This window comes from Rhineura floridana, chromosome 13 (assembly GCF_030035675.1).
Source record: "Rhineura floridana isolate rRhiFlo1 chromosome 13, rRhiFlo1.hap2, whole genome shotgun sequence".
NCBI lineage: Eukaryota > Metazoa > Chordata > Lepidosauria > Squamata > Rhineuridae > Rhineura > Rhineura floridana.
In genome coordinates this window covers 37950516-37968475 of record NC_084492.1, presented here as the reverse complement: position 1 = coordinate 37968475, position 17960 = coordinate 37950516, and the positions used below count along the sequence as shown (strand labels likewise).

At 45.5% G+C, this 17960-nt stretch overlaps 1 protein-coding gene across 4 annotated transcripts in view; it reads right to left on the bottom strand.

Annotated features, from left to right (window-relative positions):
• Positions 1 to 17960, bottom strand: part of GALNS (galactosamine (N-acetyl)-6-sulfatase) — a 58187-nt gene that overhangs the window by 34340 nt on the left and 5887 nt on the right. For all 4 annotated transcript variants that reach the window (XM_061594084.1, XM_061594087.1, XM_061594085.1 and 1 more), the window contains exons 3-9: positions 17638 to 17712; positions 14094 to 14196; positions 7521 to 7664; positions 6364 to 6430; positions 6122 to 6249; positions 4213 to 4352; positions 3912 to 4015 (exon numbers count right to left, since the gene is read on the bottom strand). In XM_061594084.1, coding sequence (XP_061450068.1) covers positions 3912 to 4015; positions 4213 to 4352; positions 6122 to 6249; positions 6364 to 6430; positions 7521 to 7664; positions 14094 to 14196; positions 17638 to 17712 — 761 coding nt within the window. The remainder of the gene's footprint in view (positions 1 to 3911; positions 4016 to 4212; positions 4353 to 6121; positions 6250 to 6363; positions 6431 to 7520; positions 7665 to 14093; positions 14197 to 17637; positions 17713 to 17960) is intronic.

Genomic DNA, 17960 nt, shown 5'->3' with positions numbered 1-17960 from the left:
GTTGGAAGGAGCCTATAAGGCCATCAAGTCCGACCCCCTGCCTCAATGCAGGAATCCAAATCAAAGCATTCCCGACAGATGGCTGTCCAGCTGCCTCTCGAATGCCTCCAGTGTCAGAGAGCCCACTACCTCTCTAGGTAATTGGTTCCATTGTCGTATGGTCGTAACAGCTAGGAGGCTTTTCCTGATGTTCAGTCGGAATCTCGCTTCCTGCAACTTGAGTCCATTATTCCGTGTCCTGCACTCTGGGGCAATCGAGAAGAGATCCCGGCCCTCCTCTGTGCGGCAACCTTTCATGTACTTGAAGAGTGCTATCATATCTCCCCTCAGTCTTCTCTTCTCCAGGCTAAACATTACCAGATATATTTCTGGTGTTGATTATGCAGACTGGCTGTGAGCTACTTCAGCTTCTACTAGGCAATGTAGTAAAGTAGGGAGTGAATAAGACATGCAGCTAAATTCTCTAAAGCATGTTCCACTAAAAAAATAATTTTTGGGGGGGGGAAGGGCAGATAGAAGAGGCCACCGAAAACTGACAGCAAACTTTGAAAAATGAGAGAACGTGAAAGAATGCAGAGAGAACGTGAAAGAAACATGAAAAGAGTAATGCAGATTGGCAGAACTTGAGGAAGCATTGTTAGGGCAGATGAAACACAAAACAGCTCTTTACGTGCCTCCTGCAGCACCAACTAGCAAATAATGGGACACAGGCGTTTTCTTAATCTCTAAAGGTGCGTGATCCCCACAAAGGAAGCCAGTTGCCTAGGAGCCTAACAGGATGAAGGCCACAAAGGGCAGCTGGGAAGGCTCAGAGGACCTGGGGGACCTGCTGACCGAGGATCTGGTGCACAGAATTCCGCTGGACTAGCTCCAATTTACCCTGCTAAGCGCGAGAATTGCTTGCATGCAACAATTCAGGGACCACTGACCTTTGCTTGTAAAGAATTCACAAGGAAGCTCTGAACAGAAACCAAAAGAGCCATGTTCAATATTTTAAAGTATATTGCATATTATTGTGTGCAATGCTAATTAGCAATGGCAAACACAACAGCATCCCTCCATTTGATAAGTTGGGTTTAAACTATCTGGCAGCACCCTTCCCATTAAAGTGGCCCGGTTTCCGTGTAACACTAAGCCGAATCATTGCTTAGTGCAAACAAGGACACGTGTGGGTTCCTGGAGCAAAGGCCATGGGGCTCCTCCCCTGGGCCTGTAGTCACTGCACCACCCATGGGCTCCAGGAATGTGCCTGCACGCTAAGCCATGGTGTGGGCCAATGTGTCATTCAGACAATGCCTCCTTCTCCATTTAATTAATAACCCTTGAAAGGAGATATAAATTAGAAACTAAATGTTTTCATTGTCCACAAGAACAAAGGATTTATAAAAGGTCCAGTTTCTGAACAGCCTCTTCTCTTTGGAATGAAGATATCCACAACAGAAACAAAATAGCCATTATTAGGAGCCTGCTTCCTGCAGACTTTGACTGTGTTTACCATTGATGAGTATTGGGATGGTTTCCTGAACACATCTGTGTTGCCACTTAAAGAGAGCTGCCTGCTGGTTATTGCTGAGCTAAGAATCACACCCACATGCAAGCAGACAGCTACATCCTGGTATAGAGACCTCAGTTACTGATTCAAACAAATCCTACCAAAATACCAGCCCACCTTCATCTGGTTCCCAGTCTTGGATGGTACAGGACAACATGCCCAGGCTCCTTCACATGGAATTTGCTATTTTACAGCAGCAGTTATAAACCCTGCACTGTGCAGATACAGAATGGGTTTGTAAGGGCTCACAGTCAAAGCTAAGCCAAGCTATGGAGGAGGAGTGAGCACACCTACTCCACTTTAAACCTGTCCGCCGTATGGAAGCAAGCCAGCAGTCTTGAAGACGATTAGGTTACTTAGGGGTTTCGCTCTAGCAGCAGTGACCTGGGCTGAGCATCAGCACCTGTGCCTTACAAAAACAGTTAACGGTGGCCACAGACAAGCCACTCTCTCACAGTCTAGTTTCCCCCCACCAGCAACATGGGGGGAAATAACCGTGACTTCCTGTCAGGGTTACTGGTAAGGATTATGACTAAGTAATGCACATGAAGAGCTTTGAACACCTGAAAGCACTAGACAAATATTATTATTATTATTATTAGCTTTATATGAGGCTGCCCTAGAAAGCTGAGGCTGCAGCCAGCAGAGAATCAGGTGGCTTTGCTCCAACACTATTCCAGCATTCGCACTGCCTTCCTGCAGTCTGTTAGTAAGAGCTGAAGGTGCTAGTCGTAACCTATTAACTCCCATACAGACGCAAAGAAGAACACAACAAAACAGGCTGAACGTTCAGAGAGGGCTGGAGAAAGCTCTTCCTAACTATAAGGGTGGTGGGAGATCAACCTGGTTGCCTTGAGGATTACTCTGTGTAGAACATAAGAACATACAAAGCGGCTTTATACCAAGTCGGACTGTTGGTCCATCTGGCTCAGGATTGTATACACTGACCAGTAACAGCTCCCCAGGGTTTCAGACAGGGACCCTTTCCTAGCCCTACTTGGAGATGCTGCCGGGGACTTAACCTGGGACCTTCTGCATGCAAAGCGCATTCTCTTCCACTGACTTTACAGCCCTTCCTCCCCTGCATATTATCTCCCTTTTTAAACCAGCCTCCTTCTTTCCTCTGCTGTCTCCCTTGTGTTGTTTTCCAGATCGTAAACTCCTTGGGGCAAAGACCAGCCTGATCGTTCTCTGTGAAGTGTCGAGTATATGGATGGTGATATATGGACTATAAACAAGATGCAGAATTTTCATCACCAAAACCTCTAAGAGCAGGCTGGAGATGTATTTGCTTGGATTAGTTTCAGTAATTTTATTATTCTGGTTTGAGATTTTAAGTGTTTTAATGTAAATGTAATTGGATGTTGTATTTTGTACGTCGCCCAGAGTAGCTGGATAACCGGCCAGATGGGCGACTCATAAATTCAATAAATAAATAAATAAATAAATAAATAAATTCCAGGCAGCAGGAGGAGTGGCTAGCTGGTGTTTTACCATCACTTTTTGCCCTAAGAGGCCAGTTGCTGTAGAAGTCGGTTTTGGAAGGGGAAGGTACCCAGGACAAGATACTTCACTGGGGTATGTTAATTAACTTAGAATTTAGAGTGGAGAGGAGATGGGGAAGGGGACTCCTGGTGGCACTCAAGCCCTTCGAAACAAACAAAAAACACATCCTGATCACATGTACGCGATGATGAAAACTGCAACAATGCTGTTCAGTTGCCCCAGAAGATCATCAACCAATCAACTTTCCGGTTTCTGCTGCACTTGAGAGGGAGCTCTCAAACAAACTATATTAAATATCTGTGTTATTACCCCAGAGTCCCACAGCAACCAAGACCCTGAGTCAGAGGCTAGAGGCACTAGCTGATGCTGGTGATCAGGAGATCACTGAACCTGAAGCATATAGATAGGAGGCCATTGAGTCAGATCCCACAGCACCAGGGCCCACAGAACCAGAGCTCAGACCCTCACAGGTGCTGTTCATGGCCAAAGGGACCAAGTGCCTCTCAAACGACCTCACCAGTCCAAGGGCACAAGGATCTCACCAGTAGGAAGCCAGAGAATTGCCCATCTGCAGGCCAGAGGGCTGGCCCTTTAAGGACTGCAATTGTTACAAAGGGGGTGGAGCCTAGGAGAAGTGGACTGGAGGCAGGGGCTCTACGCCACTTCTAGCCTTTGTTGGAGGTGACTGTTCACGCTGTGGTGCTGCAGCACCTGACCATCCTGCCATGCCCAGTGGCTCTTCTCAAAGACCAAAACAGGACACTCTGACCCAAAGCGCATTAGAATTCATTAAAAAGAATGGACAACTCCAAACAGACTGTAACAAAGTCATTAAATAATTCTAGACTCTCACCTGCCCAGCAGGTACATGTCCCGGCCACCAGGCAATTGCTGGCTCTCTCATGCCACCTTCAAATGTAGTTTGCTTGCCACATAGGAAAGGGCCGTTGCTACCACCTAGAGAAAGAGAAATCAGAAATTCTAAAAGACAGGGATAGGGAAGATTAGAAGGTGAATGAAGCAAATCAGCAGAGCTCCTCTTGTTTTTTTCTTGTATTAACTGTGTGTATTCACAAACAACAAGAACTAACAAGAAGCTAACCAAAGTCTCACATTCTCTACCTCTAACCAAGTTTTGTACCAGGAAAACCAACCTTGTTCAGGAGCTGAAATAAGGGCAGCACCGTTGTCAGACGTGAAAAACACCAAGGTGTTGTTGCTTATGTCCAGTTTTTGAAGATGACTAAGTATTTTCCCAACGCTGCTGTCAATTTCTCGCACTGCATCACCATATCTGAAAGGCAGGGTGAACAAATTACAAATAAATATATAAACAAATACATAATAAATTACAAGGCAGTCAAGGTGGGTGGGTGGGTGGGTGCTAGGGTTGCCACTTGTAGACTCTGTAATATTAAACAGTAATATTTATTTATATGTAAATAGTTTCCAATGCACTGCTCTCAACAAAATAAACACTTTTAAAAAAAAAAAAAATCAACCAGTTCCAAAAATACCAAGAGTTTAACAGCAGTGTTTTATTTACAAAAGAAACACTGTAATAGGATACTAATGGTTGGGTATACTGGAACTGTCATAAGACAAGCACCAATCTTGACTGGTTTTAGGCAGTTATTAAAGACTCGCCTATTTGCTGATTGTTAATAAAAACCTGCTTGTGGGAGTCCCCTATGCAACTGGTTGGACACTGTGAGAACAGGATGCTGGACTGGATGGGCTTTTGGTCTTAATGTTCTTAACACAAAACGTCTAGTATTTGTTTCAGGTACTGTGGGTATTGTGTATTCAATGGTATTAATGTTCATTTAAGGTAGTCAATGTAAAAATTTTAAGTAGTCAATGTAAAAATTAACACATTATATTAGATTGTATCATCTGTAAACCATCCTGGAATTTATCTTGATGAAGGGAAGCAGGAAAATGTCTTAAATAAATAAATAATTGGAAAGGGAAATGAGTTATTTATTCTGCATTGCTGTTGAGGTACCAAATGTTTACAGAACTTCCAACTCTTAAGACACAGAGTCTTATGGTACCTTAAATGTATAGAAGCACATTAACAGTCCAACGCATGTTTACTCAGAAATAAGTCCCACTGGGTTCAATGGAGCGAACTTCCAGGTAAGTGTGGATAGAATTGGATTTTTTCAGACTTACCATGGAGTAAAGCACCATTGAACAAAATGAATTCCAGGAAAAATGCATAGGGCTGCATTATCATTCTGGCAGAGCCTCCTGTAGGTCAGGGCCCACTTGATCAGATTTTTGCTTGTTGTTTTTGCTTTAACAAACTTTTTTATGGCTACCCATTTAGAATTTACCATTTTTAGTTTAGTTTAGTTTTTTTGCCGGGGGGGGGGGTTTGGTTGCTAGGGCAAGGGAAATCTTAACACAAAGGATGGTGGGAAGGAAGACTTCCTGATTACTTAATCAATGACACTGGACATATGTTCTTGGGCTAAACCCTGGTGATTCCTGGCTCAAATTAACCCCTGCAAGCAGAATTGGAGGGGGTGGAAAGGACGGAGGCACCACTCCCCAAAATGATGCAGAAGGCAAAAAGTACCAATTCACTAGAGGGAAAAATCCCATATGGTTAATTTTTTGTTTACTTTGGGGCCAGTTGCCAGATAATAAGGGTCAAACCCTCCCCTCCAGTCTCCCTCTTGTCTTTTTAAGTTGTATACCTTGAAGAGACAGCTGTTGTGCTTGGCTCCTCCCCTGGATCCACCTCAGATCTGCTTTGGTCTCTGCTTCCAGATCATATCCAGGTACCAGAATCTTTGTTCTCAAGAGTTGTCAACCCTATTCACTCCTGCTGTTAAGACTTTATTTCAGATTGCAAGAGAAATGTTAATCTTCAGCTTAGGCTGAACTTTCTCAAGCACCTGCTGCTCTCTGATGCTGAAACAGATCCACACTTTTAAGATTTTAAGTGGGGGTCACTACTGTTTGGGGGCCAACCACCACAGCTCTTGGTTTTCTTCTAGCGCAAGAAAAGAGTGGGGGTGGGATGATTCTTCAGCTCAAAAAGTGACTTACCGCCCTCGTTGGCTTGTGCCCAAGAACTCCCTGGAGGCATACACAGGAGCATGAGTGGCATCGATTGCCCAATATAGGAAGAACGGCTGTTGGCTGGCTTGCTGTGTGCTAATGAAATCAAGGGCTTCCTGGAAACGACAAGAGAACCAACTTTAAATATGGCCACCCATGCTACTTATGCAGGTGCAGCTGCAGAAAGTCCCTGTGGGTTTCTGAAAACTTTTTACCAGAATGCAGAGTACCTGTAAGTACATTTGAGTTAGGTTGGCTTCCCCTGTCTTATGGTCAATTTTTACATCTTCATAATACCTAAAAGATAAAAACAAAACCAGGAAAAATGTTCCAAATGCTTTACAGGATATGGGGAGGGGGAGAATAAGCACTTTGCTCCCCATCCGTCCCCTGAGAAAACAACAAGTCACTGTGCAACAAGAGACAGTACCCCTGCACACACACAGCAGATGCTGCCTCAAACAGCTCTGCGCCAAGATGCTTCACTGCTTCCTGATCTACTTTACTTATCTAGAGTTTAATCCAGCTTTCCCCAACCCGGTGCCCTCAGAAGTATAGGACTACAGCTTCCATCAGCTGTAGCCAGCATGGCCCAGGGTCTGGGTGGTGAGAGGTGGGAGTCTAACAACAGGTGGGGGCCAATGGGAGTTGTAGTCCACAATATCTGGAAGGAACCAGGTTGGGGATGGCTGGATTAATCTCAATGTAGATAAAATACATAATGTATGGACACATAGTAGTTCCCTCCCACCTACTGGTACACAGATTGGGCAGTGCAACACATAAACACACGTCACACAGAAATCAAACAGAAAGGCTCCTTAATATCTCTTACCTTTAAATGGGGGCATACTATATTTCTGTATAGGAAAACGTAACTTAGAAGAGTCTTTCAGAGTGATTTTCTCTGGAGCCACGTTGACTGATGGATTTTTGCCAAAGCTACAGTTGTAGAGGAAGCCAGTTGGGGGCTGGTGTTTCCTAACTTCCGAGTGATTAACTTTGCAACCTTGTCATTGTTAATGGAGTTCTCATACATAATTCATTGCATATGGCAGCTCCTCAGGGGGTACTGCAAGCCCTGCTCTGTGTGCGTATCAGGTGGTGTTTCCATCACTTCACCTTGGGTGCCTGGCATGTCTCAGTGAGTGTTGATGTGTGATGGAATTTCTGGAAAATGCAGCCCTGCAGAGGTCCCTGATCCAGAAGCCTAGAGCCCCCTGGCCTCTTACAGGAAGGGAAGGCAAACACCAGCACATCACGCTCCTCTGGAAGAAAGGGTGGCATGGTGGAGCCCTAGCCTCTCTACTGCAGCAGAGCTTAACAGGAGCCAGGAAAACCAGAAGGAAAAGGCAACAAGGCACGGGCGATACAGAAAAGTGACTACCTGCCAATCATTTCCCAGTCCCTATAAATGGGGATGTTTGGAGCAACTTTATTATCGTAAGGTCCGAAATGGCAGTTAGGGGATCCAAACCACTCATCAAATCCGTGCCTCAAGGGATGGAACTCAGGTCTGTGGCCAAGGTGCCTAGAAAGATTAACAAAAGGAAAAAAACTAGTCTGGAACACATCAGAGAACATCAATCAGAGCATCAGCACTGTATGAAAAGAACGCTGTAATGAGGAGGCTGACAGAAATAATGGGCCACGGCTACGAACCAGACAATGAAAGGCCCACAGCCAACTAATCCAGATCATTTGCCTTTTGGGGGCTTCCTGGCTCATCAGTCACAAAGTCCCTTGCTGGGTCACTTCGTCTCTGCTGTTATGGAAATATGCAGACACTCAGTGTCTGAGCTGCGTGTGTGCCAGTGTGTGTATTTACCTTAGAAGCAGGCTTTTACCCTGCACTGAGATCACTGAGACTTAAGACTTAGCAAAACAAGAAAAGTGACTTTATTTATAGAAATACAAAGTAGATAGGAAAGGCATACCTAGTTTTAACTAAGTTGGAGGCGCAATGCCCAGACGTGGGTATTGCCCTCATGGCTCAGGAGAGAGAGCAAAGACAGAGATATCTCCTCTCTCCTTGGACAGTCGAAGAAGAAAAGCAAAGGAAGGAGAGGCAGGTCAGCTTCCCTGAACACATCAGTTTACAACAGAAGGAAGTTAGGTAGAGAACAGCGCAGGTAAAAGTAGGCAAGACTAGCCAGCTGGAGGACCCTAACTCTATCTTCCTTCTGGAAGACAAACAAAAGAACCCAAACAGGAGTTGCTCTTGCCCCACTTCCAGCATCTGCCAGCCCTGCACAGCACCTGACAAAATTACTTCCCAGAGCTCAAACGTACAGGAATTAGTTAACATAGCCATTGCCAACCAGATGCCCTACAAGTCCCATCGGTCCCAATCAGCATGGCTATGGTAATTGGGTCTGATGGGAACTGTAGTCCAAAACATTTCAACGGCTCCAGGCTGGCAAAGACTGATGTAACTTTTTTTATGCCGCAGGGTGCCACCTTGTCCCCAACACTATTTAACATGTATATGAAGGCCCAGTAAACTGAAGCTGAATCGTGACAAGGCAGAGGCTTTGTGAATGGGTGGGTGGTTCCCACGTCCAGGACATGGATAAGCTGCCTGTTCTAGATGGGGTTGCACTCACTCTGAAGAAACAGGTGCATAGTCCAGGGATGCTCCTAGATCCATCATTATCACTGGAGTAGCTCAAGTAACTTAGGGCACCTTCTACCATCTTCAGCTAGTGTGCCAGCTATGATCATTCCTGGACAAGGGTAGCCTGGCCGCAGCAACCCATGCATTGGTAACCTCAACTGGATTACTGTAATGTGTTCTATGTGGGGCTGCCCTTCAAGCTGGTTCAGAAGCTGCAGCTTGTGCAGAATGTGGCAGCTAGACTGCTGAGCAGAGCTGCCTACCGTGACCATGCAACACCACTGTGAAAGAACTGCACTGGCTGCCAATCTGCTACCAAGCCACATTAACGTTCTTTTACTGAACCTTTGGCCCTCCAGATGTTGCTGAACTACAACTCCATCCCCAGCAAGCAATGACCAATGGCTAGGGATGATGGGAGATGTAACTCAGCAACATCTGGAGGGCCAAACGTTCCCCATGCCTGATACCTGATGGAGCGCTTTCTCCCATATAGACCTGTCCATATGTCTAGGTCCACGATGTAACAACCTGGGAGAGAGCTTTCTCTGTTGCAGAGCCCAGCTTATGAAATCGTCTTCCCTCTCAAATAAGAGGGGTTCAGAGGAGGACAACAAGGATGATCAGGGGACTGGAAACAAAGCCCTATGAGGAGAGACTGAAAGAACTGGGCATGTTTAGCCTGGAGAAGAGGAGACTGAGGGGAGATATGATAGCACTCTTCAAGTACATGAAAGGTTGCCACACAGAGGAGGGCCGGGATCTCTTCTCGATCGCCCCAGAGTGCAGGACACGGAATAATGGACTCAAGTTGCAGGAATGTCTCCTAGCTGTTAGGACCATACGACAATGGAACCAATGACCTAGAGAGGTAGTGGGCTCTCCGACACTGGAGGCATTCGAGAGGCAGCTGGACAGCCATCTGTCGGAAATGCTTTGATTTGGATTCCTGCATTGAGCAGGGGGTTAGACTGGATGGCCTTATAGGCCCCTTCCAACTCTACTATTCTATAATTCTATGATAAGGCAGGTGCCAAGTCAGATATGCTTTTGACACCTCCTAAAGACTTACTTATTCAGTCAAGTGCGTATGTGGAAATAAGCCGTGCTATTCCACTGGCTGGTCTTATTATTTATTGAGTTACTGTATTTCAATGTGTTGATTTTATTGTTGGAATCATGTTGAGAAAGGGAAGTACAGAAACGTTTAAATAAAACAAAACAGTCACAGAATTCAGATTCTTCTGGGTGCAGAGTTTTGACTGGCTAAGTACAGAAGAATGCACACAGCCACATGATACACGTGGGGCACACTGGTCCTCTATTTGCCCAACTGTCTACGCTGTGGTCAGGGGGAAGAATACCTCGAGGAATGTCTGCAGAGTGCACCGCCTTCCCTTTTCAACAGAGCACCCCTTCCCCGAATGGCAAAGGCATCTGGCCCTAGAAACAGACCGACACAACAGGTGCCAAGTCTAGCCAATCAGGTGCTTCCTGCCCTCACAAGAGGTACTATGCTGCAAGCTCAGACTTAATTAGCTTTCTGCTATGGCTCTGAGGTTGTTCGAGACTCGCTACTTTCCAGATAACTCCCTGGAACCAATCTGTATCTGTGCTGTTTATTTCCTTTCCCCAGGTGTATGAATTTACATTTATTAGCACTCAGCTGCATCCTATTGCCTGCAGCCCACTGAGCTGTATTTTTCTTCTTTGGCAGTCTGCTGTTTGGATTTTCAGCAATAAATAATTCACGGGTGTGGGTTCATTTGCTTTCTTCCCTTGGTCTGTGCTTCTGGTGGCAAACAGCTTGATCATCAGTGAATGTTCGCTAGCTTGTTTGCAAATCCCTTGAAATATACAAATCCTTTTTTGGCCTGTATTATCTTGCCCCGCTTTTTATCCTGCCCTTCCCTCCAAGGAACAAGGTCATCCCCCTACCCTTTTATCTTCTGTGAGGGGTATGGTAAGCTGAGAGAATGCAGCCTACCTAGAGTCACAATCAGGGCTGAGCAAGGGTTTGAACCCAGCTCCCCCTGGACTCTCTATAAACTACATCACACTGCTCCTCAAACCAATGAAAAAAATAATATTCATGTAGGTGCTGCATCTATGAGCCACATTTTCCTAGACTGGCATATTTGCATGACACACTTTATCACCAGGTGGATTCGGCTGTTAAGTCTGTCACAGGATGTGTTACTTTAAATCAGGGGAAGGTGCTGCCCTCCAGAAATCGTTGGACAACAACTACCATCATAAGTGACCACTGGCTGTTCTGGTTGGGACCACTGGGAGTTGGAGTCCAAAAACATCTAGAGGGCACCACACTGGCCACTCCTGTTTTACATTATACTAAAGTGGCAACCAAGGCTATCGGGGCTCAAACTGAGAACCTTTGGGCCTGTCTGTGGCTGCTGCACATGGCAAGCCACTGAAATTGCAAGATGCTGCAAGATTTGCTTAGGAAGCTTAGTACCCTTTAGGTCCTGGACTGACCCAGTCCACCCAGACTTGTCTTTTGGATCCTCTGGGAAGAAAAGGCTACAACAAGGCTTCCTGTTCCAGTTAAGGTCTTCCTGAGCTCTGATGTCATCATGCATCCTTTGATTGTTCTTCAGCCCTGATTTCTGGCTTGTTTCTCAATCCTGCCTCCTGGTCTGTCCTTTGGTCCTGACTACAGGCTTCATCCCATAGCTCCTGGCTCACCTCCGATGGCTCCCCATGGCCCAGCCCCAGCAGTGGCATACTTTACACAAAGGCTTAATGCAATTTTATAATGCACCCTGATTTAAAAATTCCCAAATCCTCAGTTGCCCCAGCGTCAGGGAAATCTGAGAGATGGTTGCTGTCATGAGCCATTTATTTATTTATTATATTTCTATACCGCCCAATAGCCGAAGCTCTCTGGGCGGTTTACGGCATAAAAACATCCAGTATACAATTAAAAACATATATCAAACACATGGAAACAATGTAACAAAATAACTAAACATAGTTAAACACATGGACAACGACAGACGCAATCCTAAAATGTTAAGTATAAAAACGTATTAAATCAGTTAAAATATGAAGCTGTTTAAGATGTTATTGTTAAAATTACTAAAATTAAGATTGTGAGTGATAGATGTAGGTGTTAAAAGTAGATATTAAAATGTTAAAATGCCTGGGAGAACAAGAAGGTTTTTACCTGGCACCAAAAGTATAACAATGTTGGCGCCAGGCGTACCTCATCAGGGAGAGAATTCCATAATTCGGGGGCCACCACAGAGAAAGCCCATTTCCTTGTTGTCACCTCCCGGGCTTCTCTCTGGGTGGGTCCCCGAAGGAGAGCCTTTGATGTTGAATGTAGTGTACGGGTAGGTTCATATTGGGAGAGGCGCTCCATCAGGTATTGTGGTCCCAAGCCGTGTAAGGCTTTATAAGTCAAAACCAGCACTTTGAATTGAGCCCGGAAGCGTATAGGCAGCCAGTGCAAGCGGGCCAGAATCGGTGTTATATGTTCACATCTCCGAGTTCCTGTTAACAATCTGGCTGCCGCGTTTTGCACGAGCTGCAGCTTCCGAACCGTCTGGACAGTGATCTGGACACGGAGTCAAAGGCTGCAGGGGCACCAGATGGAGCGCCGGGTGAAATTCAGGGCTCAGAGCTGACTGCTGATTATAGGGAGACCACTGTGCCCGACGCTATTGGACAGGAGTTCCCAGAGGAACCTCCTAGACCATGACCTTTCTGTGAGCCTGAGGAACCAGATGCCTCCCATCACACATCATCAGTCTGGCAGTGCAGAAAGTACATCAGGAGGGAGGCTACGGAACGGAGAAGGAGTGCTTGTCTTCTGGCCAGAGGGGTGGTATTTTAAGGCTCAGAAGTTCTTTACAAGGGGGTGGAGCCTGGAGGATGTAGACTGGAGACTGAGGCTGTGAGCACACTAGTCGAATACAGCAAAGCACCCCACTGGCCACACCTGGAGGGGGAATGGGTTGATCTGCCGATCACTTACAAAATCTCTTTGAAGTGAATAAAAAAAACACCACACTCAAACTGATCCCACTAGGTTCTACAGTAAAAAGGGCTGGGGTCTGAGTAGCTTTGTGTACCCCTGTTTTCAGAAAAGAGCGGTGGAGATGCACTGGAACCGGCAGAACAGTGAGTGTGTCTCTATCCTGAGCCTTAAAAGGCTTCAGTCTGATCCCAACCTTTGTTGGAGCAAGTTGCTCACGTGGAGCTCTCCATGGTTCAGCAACCTTTGACCAGCCTGGCGCCTTGTGGCTCTCCATCTGTGGAATATGCTCCCCACTGAGTTCCACCTGGCATCTTCAATGATATATTTCTGGAATCAGGTAAAGACCTTTTTTCCCAGGCATTTGGCAGACTGAGATTATATCTGTTACTAGCATGCGGCCGAAGCTTCCTGTGTCTGTATGGGGGTGTTGTTGTTTTTTTGTTTTGTTTTTATAGTATGATTTTTTTTGTAAGTCACTTGGAGACCTTCGGGTAGCAAGCAACTAATAAATCATAAAAATAAAAATAAATAATCCCTGCTTTAACCTCTGCTCTCTCTATCAGCAGTAAATGCATATACCAGTCAGGGAAATCAATAGACAGGGGAGCAATAGGAAGAGAACAGTCATCTCTATCTCTCTCTTTTTTTATTCCAAAGTGGCTCAGAAATCACACTTTCCTCCGCAGCTGCTGTGAGCCTTTCCTTAACAACCATGATTTATAGAAAAGAACCATTTTCAGTGGCCTTGCCATTACCTTTGTTAACACCTGCGCCAGCACCACAGAGGTTTGTCATCAATTTCAACGATCCAACTCTCAGCTCTTTTAAAAGAGCTCCTGGGATGCAGCACAAGCAGATTGTGGGTCAATATTTGTTCACTAGCTCCCCGTTTACCCTTTGCCTGCCTAGATTATGCTCTGACTCTTCAGAGGAGCGCCAGCATCAGTCCTTTCTCCTTGGGGAAGAGAATGAATCTCTGAAGCCACCCAAAGAACTCTGCTATTCAAGTAGGATCAAAAAAAGGAGCAGCTTACAGTTTGGCAGAAAGCACCACACCTCTGAGATCAACACTTTGCGGAGGCCAAAGATAAAAGATTTGATGACTACTTATGACACACTCCAGCAGTGCAGCTTTACAAATTATGAAAATAAGAGCAACAGGTTGCATCTATTATACAACAAACCTTAGCTCTGAAATTAGTCACAGCAGGTGGTGGTGGTAAGATACCCTGCCTTGATTTCTGGATTTCTGAAGACAAGAATCGGACCGTTTGAACTCTTAATTCATCCACATATAAAGCAAGCCATACAAAAAGGAAATAGTCAAAAAGGAGCTTTACCATTTGCCAACGATCTTACTGACATAGCCTGCTTTCTTCAGCAATTCTGGAAGGAGCCACTCAGAATCTGGGATGCCCCCTGTTATGTCCTGGGGGGTGTAGGCTGCATTAAGACAAGAATACTTCAGCCAGGCTAGCAAGTTTGCAGGCAGTAACAGGATTTATTAACTGTACCCTACAATGGGCCAGCCAGAGGCAATTTCAAGATCTGAGAGGGCTTTTGGAACCACAGATGAGAAAGGACAGGTCGGTTGGAAGGTAGGTAGATTGGGGATTAGCAGCACTTAGGTGAGGTGTAGCCAACAGGGTATACTCTAGATGTTGTGGACTACAACTCCCATCAGCCTCTCCAGCACAGCCAATAGCCAAAGATGATAGGAGTTGTAGTCCAAATACTCTGGAGGGCACCAGATTGGGGAAGGTTGATCCAGCTGTTTCAAGCAGCTGTCTCTATGTTTCCATTCACCTTCATGCATAAAATTGTATTCTCTCAGCAACCAGGTCCCATTAATTCCCAAGGTCCTCCTTGAAAATCAGAGAGCCAGCCAATTTTGCAGAGGGGCACAGAACAAACTCATCTGCAAACTTGCTTGCACCAGGCACCCAGAAGGTTGCACCAAATTTGCCCTCTGGCTTCCTCATCAACAAAGGGAGAAGAGCTGCATCGTGTTTTGGCTGACTGGAGGATGACCCAAAACGAGAGGTCCTGAAGCATGTTTGAGTAGGGGTAGTTACAGTCAGTTAGTAACAGTTAAAGGCCTTACCCTGGAAGACAATCTTACTCGGCCACGAGTGATCGCCAATGATGGATGAATGAATGAGTAACAGTCAGAAGCGTGAGGGAAGGTGGGGCATTCCAGAAGACTTTTCCCATCATAAGTCAATGGAGAAGGGACAATTAACCAAGCTCAGCCTAAAGGTACTCTTTTTTTTAACATGCTTCTAAAACACATGAAGCTAACAAAACAAAAACAAAACCTTCCCTAAAAGGCTTCTGTGTTCAGTGGGAAGCAAAACACTCAACTTACAAAGCCCTTTAGAGAAAATGCAATGTGGTCTTCTTGGGCACAAATCACCTGAACAAGCAAGCCCAAGTGTGGTTCTCCAGGTAGCAGCTCCTGGAACAAAATTCTGGGCACTAAACCAGAAGAAAGGCCACCCAACAGGCCAACCCACCCTATGAGTGAAATGGCATATAGACTCAGGCCAGCTTGGTCCCACTTACACTCTGACTTCAACAGGACAGAACAGGCTTATCTTAATTGGGCAGAATAGGAGAAGTCTGCAAAACTGGGTGCAACCTCAAGATCGCTCTCTAAGTGTAGAAGCCACATGCTTTTCTCATGCAGAGGAATAAATATGAGCAATATATTTGAGGCTTTAAAGCAGGGGTAGGGGGAGCTTTCTTTGGTCAAGGGCTACATTCGCTCAGGGGTGCTGTTGGGGACATCAAAGCAGCAGTGGGCAGGGCCAGAGCCACCCTTCTCTCTCTCCCCCCTCCCTCTCCCTCCCCCTCCCTGCCCACCACGCTTGCCAGAGGTCTGAAACAAGGGTAGCCAACGTGAGGCCTTCCAGATGTTGTTGGAGTCCATCTCCTACCAGCCTTGCCAACATGGCCAACGGTCAGGGGTTATGGGGGCATTATTATTAACATCATCATTATCATCATCACACAGCCAGTGTGGCATAGTGGTTAGGGTGTTGGACTACGACCTGGGAGACCAGGGTTTGAATCCCTATACAGCCATGAAGCTCACTGGGTGACCTTGGGCCAGTCACTGCCTCTCAGCCTCAGAGGAAGGCAATGGTAACCCCCCTCTGAATACCACTTACCATGAAAACCCTGTCCATAGGGTCACCATAAATCGGAATCGACTTGAAGGCAGTCCATTTCCATTTTTATCATCATCATCAATTCAATTTATATTCCACCCTTCCTCCTAAAGGAGCGCAGTCCAAGAACATTGGAGGGCACCACATTGCCAATCTCCAATCTAAACTGTTTGCTTGCAGAAGACATTTTCCCTTCCCTCCTTCCATTTTGATCCCCCCAATCTGTATGAAATTAGGCTAAGGGTCACAGGTGCCCACTCTGCTTTAAAGCATATCCCAGTTTTCCATTCAGCATATTGTTCCCAAAGGAGAAAAACGACATACGGATCAGGGAGGGGCCATGGCTGGATGGTTAACAGGGTCAGCCACCAACAATGCTGGCAGTAAGACCAAAATAAATTCTTTCCAGAGATCCTGGGGGGTTCCCTGCCTCAGTGCCAGAACACATGCTCTGCATGTACAGTCTCAGGCTTTATCTCTGATATTTCTCATAATAAAGAAGAAGGGGGATAGGGCTTGGATAGACTTCTGCCAGAGAACTGAAGAGCCACCGACCATCAGTGCAGATGGTGCTAAGCTAGAGGAAAGACCGGTCTGATTCCATACCTAGGAACCTAACAAATCCTTCATATCAGCTAGACGGCAAGCGCTTTTTCACGCGTCAAGCACACAACTAAACAAAGGACATACTAGCTGGTTTTAAATGCTGCATGCATTCTTCTGTACTCCACTGTCGGCGAAGAGATGAACACCCACGATTGCCAACGTGCAGCATGCATCAATCCGGAGCTGTAAATGCATGCTCTAAAACATATGGCCTCCTACAGCATCTGCCATTTTGGAACAAACAACCCTAACACCAACCAGATCGGCCTCAAATCAGCTCAAGCTGGCACCTCCCAACAGGAGTGCTGGAGCAAAACTATCATTGTAGACAGCTTGGTAGTGCCCTCCAGATGCCCTTGCCTGGCTTAGTCAGAAGAACATATTTCTGTGAGAATGTATTTCAAACAGATTATTAACCTTCTGTAATAATATGCAACTCTTTCCTCTCCTTTTGCTGAATGTTAATTAGCCCATCCAATAAAACAACTTCTTCACCAGCAGAAGCAGATTTAAGAACCTGAGCACTGGAACTGTAGCAGGAACATTTGGAGGCATTCTCTTTATGGAAGAAGTCTTAAGTCTGCTTCAGACTATTATATGTATATAATACCATGGTTTGAAGGATTTGTTTTAACTAACTAGTTAGCATAAACTCCAGTTCCTGGAGATTGTACATAATGGGAAACTGAAGTTTCTTCTCAAGTGAAGAGTAGAAACTTTTTCTCTCCTTCATTTGCACGCAGAAGAGGAGGAGAGCCATGACAGCCAGAAACTTGTGCAGTCTCACTTACGATAATCTAAACCCTGTTAACTGGACTGGCAACACCACGCCTATTTGTCTGCAATACAACCCCAGTTCTAAGCCCTTTACCTGCCAGTAACTTCCACCAAGATTAAAAAAACACACAATCATTTCTGAGTAAGCGTGGTTAATACTATAGTCTAATATAAACTGTTTAGACATCTACTTTTCCATTTAAGCAGCATATAAATTTTGTTAAATACATAAATAAATAAATGTGCTCATTGTGGGAGAGCTTGAAGCATGACTCCAACATTTGGCATGCAAAAGTAAAGGCTTATATGCAGGAAAAGAAGGACATACCATTTCTGGCATGAGCATTTGTGGTATAGAAGCCATTCCTGATAGGAAGACGACCAGTTAAGAGCGCTGCCCTTGCTGCAGGGAGAAAAGAGGAGGAAAAATCAGGGAGGTGTGTGTATATGTATATCAGACAGGTGAATCACTTTTCTTTGAGGACATCCTGACTGCTCCAATTCTGCTGTTTCATCACATCCAATCACTACAGCCTCACGAGAGAGCTTCACCCTGCTCTGCTCCCCAAAGTTTGATAGTCTATGTTGCTGGGAGAGAACTTGGAGGTGTTTTGATGAAAGGGCTATCAGTGCAGAAAATGTGTGATGTCA